Source organism: Canis lupus, chromosome 2, assembly GCF_003254725.2.
Source record: "Canis lupus dingo isolate Sandy chromosome 2, ASM325472v2, whole genome shotgun sequence".
NCBI lineage: Eukaryota > Metazoa > Chordata > Mammalia > Carnivora > Canidae > Canis > Canis lupus.
This window is the reverse complement of record NC_064244.1, coordinates 23,025,641-23,032,112: the sequence shown is the minus strand read 5'-3', so window position 1 is coordinate 23,032,112 and position 6,472 is coordinate 23,025,641. Positions and strand designations below refer to the sequence as shown.

The following is a 6,472-nucleotide window of genomic DNA, read 5'->3' as shown; positions in this document are numbered from 1 at the left end:
ATAGAAGCAGGATTTGGCCTTGTGCATCCCTGTCACCACAGCCTAGCACATACCGGGTGTTGAACAAATGCTTCAATTTTCTTTTTTTTCTCTTTTTTTCGAATGCTTCAATTTTCAAAACAACCCCGGAAAATTCATAATTTCTCACTGAATAAATGAGTTAAATGAGGCTTAGGTTATGACACTTACCCAACAAGGGGCAGGACCAGAATTCCAGCCGGCGCTGTCCAGCATCCCTCACCACACTGGGGTCATGGAAGGGGGAAGTGCGGTGGTTGGTCCTGCGTTGACGTGGAAGGGTACACATTCTGAGTGCAGCTTTGATCAAGGTTATAACTTTCTGAAGCATTTGGGCCATTCCTTACAATTCCTCTCAATGCTTCATCAATGGCCCCTGTGCACACAGAAGTTGTAGTAAACTTGAGCTCACTGATTTGAAAGCCACGCCCCACATGCCCCTGTGCTACACACACAAGCAGGTTGTCAAACTGGTTAAAGCAAGGAACTGCACTTTATTTTAAAACTGCTTCCTGTTTCGCCCCTCTTCACTTCTCATTCTTTGTCAGCGCCCTCTCAAAGAAGCCTAATGAAAATCCCACCTCAGTCCTAATAGGGCTCTGAAGTACTTTCTTGGCCCACCTTGCCTGCTGGAAGAAGTCGCCAGCCTTTGGAGTTTCTAGGACCCCCATCTCTTCCAAAGAGCGTCTGGGAATTTTGTCAGTCTGACCCCCATCCATGATATGCTTTGGGAAAACACTGGGGGTGGCCTGACCCAACAACTCATTCTCATTCAGGAATGTTAGGACTCAGAAGCTACCACGATACTTTTGGAGTCGTATGAACTACGACCACCATGTAGTTCTCCTTAATATTCAAGTCAACCACTGACTCTCTGCTGTTGAGGAAGTTACAGACAGGAAAACAATTAGTGAGAAAATAAGAGGTTTATGACTGAATTTAAGTGGCTGGCATTCTTTGGGGTAGATGGGCAAGGAGACAGGACTTAGTCCAGGCCAGATTCACTTGGAAGGGTGGCTTTCCCACTGCTTTTCGGGCACATCTTTGTATGGGCAATAAAGTTTATAATTTGTTGGAGGTCATGTGTATGATTTTAGCCACCCAGTTCTGAACGTGACATTCATTCCCTGTACACTTGAACGATTTATGAGTTCTTCAAGGGCAGAGTGTGTCAGTCAACTTTTAAGCAACACTGCATCTGGCACACAGAAGCTGTGGTGGTACTACAACTACTACTATTCCTACTACCACCATCACTACTACTAGTTAACCTTCACTGAGTACTTACTACCCAACAGCCGCTGTGTTAAGACCCTAATGTCCATTATGCCAATATTTCTTCATACAACCCTAATAAATGATCCCATTTTACAGATGAGAAAACTGAGGTCTAGAGGTTAATAACTACCTAACGTCACATAGGAAGGAAGTGTCAGAGGTGGTGCTCAATATACAACTAGTAAATGAGTGATCACTGGTTACCTTGGCCCCTTCACGGCCCCTCTGAACATAGTAGGTATTTCTGGCCTTTGGGCTGCTACTGAAAATGTTTCAGACCTGAGCATCCCCTAATGGTAAGTGTATACAGGCACACACAGTTGTTGGGGGGATACATTAAACCCATTTCTTAGATTACAAGTTTACCTCTTAGATTACAAAGCAAACAGTTCATAGAACCAGAATGACATTAAAAACGTGAGCATTTGCACACATATGTACACACTCTACAGAATTTGAAATGTTTTTCTCAAAAACTAGAAAATTAGAATTGCTTCTGAGGAAACAGTTGAATAATAAAGTTATTTATTCCTCCAAAAAAGCTTATTTATTGAGATAACAGGTGGCTGAATGTCCTTTGATTTCCAAAAGTTAAAGAAAAAATATATTTAAATGAGAATGTAAAAAATGTGATTTTACTATAGCATGCTAAGTATTTTGAAATTTATTTTAAATGGATCCTACTTCAATTTTGTTTTCATTTAAAACAAGTCTAAGGACAAGCACCAGACGGAGAGCTCGATGCAGCCACACAACGTAAAAGGGATGCTTTAATGAGAGGTTGTACAGATAAAATGTTTGGGGTTCTTTAAAAATCAAACTTGAGAAATAAACTTAGAGCTGTGTGGGAAACCTCACATTTAAAATCCGAGAACCCAAAAAAAATAAAATAAAATCCGAGAAGCCACCCAAAAAAATCCGAGAACCCCAATTTTGTAAAACTGAGTGTAGGAATTGGCCCTCCCCCAGATAATTCGGAAGGCCCCTGCAAGAGCAGCCACGATGTCGCAGAACCGTCCCTCGACCACAGCTCATTGGCCCAAGGTCAGAAGCCTGTGCCAACTGGGGCCAGCCACTGCGTGTATGCAGATGTGGTTGCAAACCATCAAGTCGTCTCTCTATCTACAGACGGAACACTCAGCAGATGTCAGCAGCCAAGTTGATGGTGAATGCTATCAACTGAATCATGTCCCCCAAATTTCATAGGTTGGACCACCAAACCCCAGTGTGACTATGGTTATTTGGGAGGGGCCTCTAAAGGAGATAACTAAGGTTAAATGAGGTCATAGGATGAGGCCCTAATGTGATAGGGGTGGTGTCCTTACAAGAGAAAGATGTAAAGAACATGGAAAATGCAGAGAGGGAAGGCCACGTGAGGATATTGTGAGGTCAGCCAGAGAGAGAGGCCTCACCAGAACATGAGTGTGTGGCACTTTGACCTTGAGCTTCCAACCTCCACAACTGTGAGAAGAAATGCTGTTTAAGCCGCCCACTCTATGATGGCAGCCTGAGGAGACTTAAGACAGTAAGGAAGAAAAGAGTGGAGGAGCAGAGAGCACATGTGGATTCAGACTGCATATAGTTATTTTAAAGTCCAACAATACTCCTGTGTTGGTTTCAAACTTTAGGATTCTTATAGTCTCCCGTGCGTTTAAGCAAATGCAAATCTTCTGTTTGCAACTACATAGCACACTGGGCTTCTGGATAGCTAAAAGGTCATCCATAAATGTAAAACTTTTAAACCAGTTTAGAAGGAAACACAAGATGTTTCACCTCTGCCTTTTATAAGAGATTTTGCTGCTTTTTAAACGTTAGGTTTTCCATTATAAGTGCTATTAAGATTTTATACACTACAGTGGGAGTTATTAGGAAATCTGAGGGCTCTCTTTGCCATTGGCCTCACCACTTTGGGCCTATTTCCTTCCTATAAAAAAAAGAATGTTATTTCTGCGGATTACCAAAATTCTGATTACCACCAATGACTGACTTCACTACATCAAGTGGTGTGAAGTCACCGCACCCTGCAAGATGATTCACCATCTGTTCACTGTTTCTTCCGGGACTGACATTCCACACGCTCCAGGACCACCAGCCTGGCTCTGCACCATGCTCTCTTATCTTTTGTGTGTGTCTTGCTCACGTGATTGTTAGGTTTCTAGTCCTGCTCCTCTTCACCTCCTCCAGCTACTGCATACTACCATTGTCCTTCCTTCCTTCTGTCTGGCCTGGAGGTTCACATGGGGATGTTTGTGGTGACTATATGCAGAGTCAGAGAATGCAAGGTATGGGCAACTCCCACAGCAGAGTGCAGGCACTCACCTAAAGAGGGACTTTTGGGCTGCCAAGAGGCCTTTTTGGCTCATTAGTTCCCAAACAGAATCAAAGGATCAAAGTCTGGTATCTGATCTGTTAACACCTGCTCATCTTTGATGGGCCATAAGAGGAAAAAGAGGCCTAAAACACTGTGACAAAGTTATGAGAATCAGAATGTTTCCTAGAAGTCAGGAGGCTTCCCTTATTTATTTTTAACATAAGCAAGCTTGCTGGTGGTTAACACATAAACTATCTTCCATGGTGCTATTTCGTCACCAGTAATCTACCTTTGTTCCAGTAATCTAACTGAATAAAGTACCCATGCTACACACCATCTTGTTTGGTCCACTTTCTTGATGGTTCCCACAACATGTGACACCCACTAGTGACCTTACTCTTTCTAAATTAAAGACTGAAGGTGAATTATCACAGCTAATTTTCAGATACTCTCTGCCTTGTACATGATACACATTAGAATTAACCTTGGCTCCCTCTAACAATTTAAAACTTAGAATACAAAAAAAAAAAAAAAAAAAAAGTAAACCATTGTCCCCAACACAGAATCACAAGTAATGGCATATCGAACAATGATAAAGATGGAGATGAGGGTGGGAACATGGGGTTAGGGAATTAAGTGGAGTTTTGAAACTTCCTTTTCTAATTCAAAGTTTATTTCTTTTCAAATCTGATGACTCTCAGATGAATTTTTAGAAATTTTAGCAATAGTGATTACAATCATTTTTTTTGGATTGTGTAAGGCTGCCTTGAAATGAACACCTGGAAAGAAACTGAAAACAATGGTTCTTGTGATTCCCTTCTGAGTCGCACAGAAGCTTTTGTCAACCGTGCTGCACACACATGGTAAGACTGTGAACACTGCCTCACGCTGGGCCAGGCTGTGTCAACCTGTCCCATCCTAACCAGCTTTAAGCCCGTTCTGAAAATGCTTATTCTACTCGACTCCGTGGCTTCCCTCTGCACAAACCCATGGGCGAGCTGACCAGGCACCCAGGAAAACCATGCAAACACAGGAATGGTCTGAGACTGTCGGAAAGGACAGGGGTGACCCTGGAAGACACAGATCTACACATTTAATGAATTTCCAAAACCCAAGCCAAATAAAAAACGCAACCATGCCAAATCTAAATTACAACACTTTATTGCAGCATCGGCAAAGGTCAGATTTCTGAAGCTGGTGAAGATCGGGCAGCATTTCCATGTGAAATGTTACAACTTTACAAGTTTTGTGTCTTATTTAATTCTACATGCAGAAACTGAAACATGGTAAAAGAAAAAATGCAAAATAGCTAGAAAAAAAGATGTAATCAAGTTGTAGCATACGGAGGTGCTCTTCAACTTAATTTACTATGCCTACCGGAAAGCCAACGGAAGACAACTACCCTAATAAATTAACAGATCGCCAGAAACAGACTAAGAACCCTCATTTCTATTTAGTGGGGCTGGGGTGGGGGTGGGGGAACAAAACAAACAAAACAAAACAAAAACAAAAACAAACGCAAAATAAAAGCTCTACTGTTTCCATACTTTGTTTAGAGACAGAGGCTGTAAACCCATGAAGGTCAACAAAATCTTCTGATCCCCTTCTTGTTGTCCTTCGTCCATTTCCTGTGACATGCTGACCGCACGCTGTTTGTTTTCAATGATACTTACAATGGGCTCAAATCTCCCTGTTCTTGGGCTGGTGTCAGACTCCCCTAAGCCATCTGAACTCATGCTCTTGGTATAGCAAAAGTCTTCACATTTTTCTTTTACCCTAATAGGCAACTTCGTATTACTGACTCTGATGGATAAAACTGATTTTCTCCCTCATCCCTTGTTCCTCTTGAAACAAATTCCTAAACAAAAGCCTTCCTGGTGGATTATCTGGTATTTGGTTATCTTTCATCATTTTGTTGTCCTGCATGTAAGTTTTTACTAGAAGATTTTACTGCTTGCTCTATACTTTTCTACTGTAGTCCTGGAGCCCCCAAATGTATCTTCTTCCAACATGGGATGTTCAATTCAGAGACACTGTAACTCAAATCAAATTTAAACCTCAAGTTCATTTCCCCCATACCATTACCATCACAACCGTCTCTTCTCTGGCTCAGTCATCTCACTGACGCTCTTCTGGGTGTAACTGCTCAGGAGTCAAGTTAACCGTCTCATTTCTTGACTGCCATTCTCAAGAGAAGATTAACCCTCACGTGATTTCCATTACAAAAGGCCTTTCCGCCTTATCTGGAAGCGTCGGCTTGTTCCGGTGTTGGCAGAGGCTGCTGTTCCCGCCTCATGGCCCCAGCCTGTCCCAGGTTTAGATTCGCAACTCTCTAGACCGACATGCTGAGATGTGTCCACTGCTCTCATTCAATTGCTGGAGGACTCCACTATCCACAACATCAGATACAGGACCTAATGAAATGACACGTGCTGCTGGATCAACGTCTCCTGGAGGCACAAACAGGGCAATGTTAAAAAGAACTAGTACTGAGGGCAAGCTTGTGGTAAGAAAAGGCCCCCTCAACACCACCAACCACTGTTTTATGAATGCCTCCCAGGTAAATTGGTGTTTCTTAATGAGCACATACACTCCTACTGGACTAAGAAACAACAGGAGCAGAGGGCCATCAGAAAGAGCAATTCTGATGGCCGGCAGGTGGGTGGCCCTGGAGTCTCTGCTATAATTACTTTCTAAAAAGCTGAGTATAGGGTTGGTGTCCCCAAGTCCCCAGGCTGAAGTCTAATGCCAGCACCTCAGGATGCGACCAAACTTGGGAAGGGTCAGTGCAGATGCAATTTGTTAAGAAAAGGCCACACTGAGGTAGGCCAGGCCCCTGGTCCAGCCTGTGTCCTCCTAAGGAGG

At 42.8% G+C, this 6,472-nt stretch overlaps 1 protein-coding gene across 2 annotated transcripts in view; it reads right to left on the bottom strand.

Moving 5' to 3' along the window:
* Positions 1-4,752: 4,752 nt before the first annotated feature.
* UPF2 (UPF2 regulator of nonsense mediated mRNA decay) overlaps positions 4,753-6,472 on the bottom strand; it is a 102,407-nt gene continuing 100,687 nt past the window's right edge. For both annotated transcript variants that reach the window (XM_049100847.1, XM_025445054.3), the window contains exon 22: positions 4,753-6,057. In XM_049100847.1, coding sequence (XP_048956804.1) covers positions 6,048-6,057 — 10 coding nt within the window. In that variant the 3' untranslated portion in view covers positions 4,753-6,047. The remainder of the gene's footprint in view (positions 6,058-6,472) is intronic.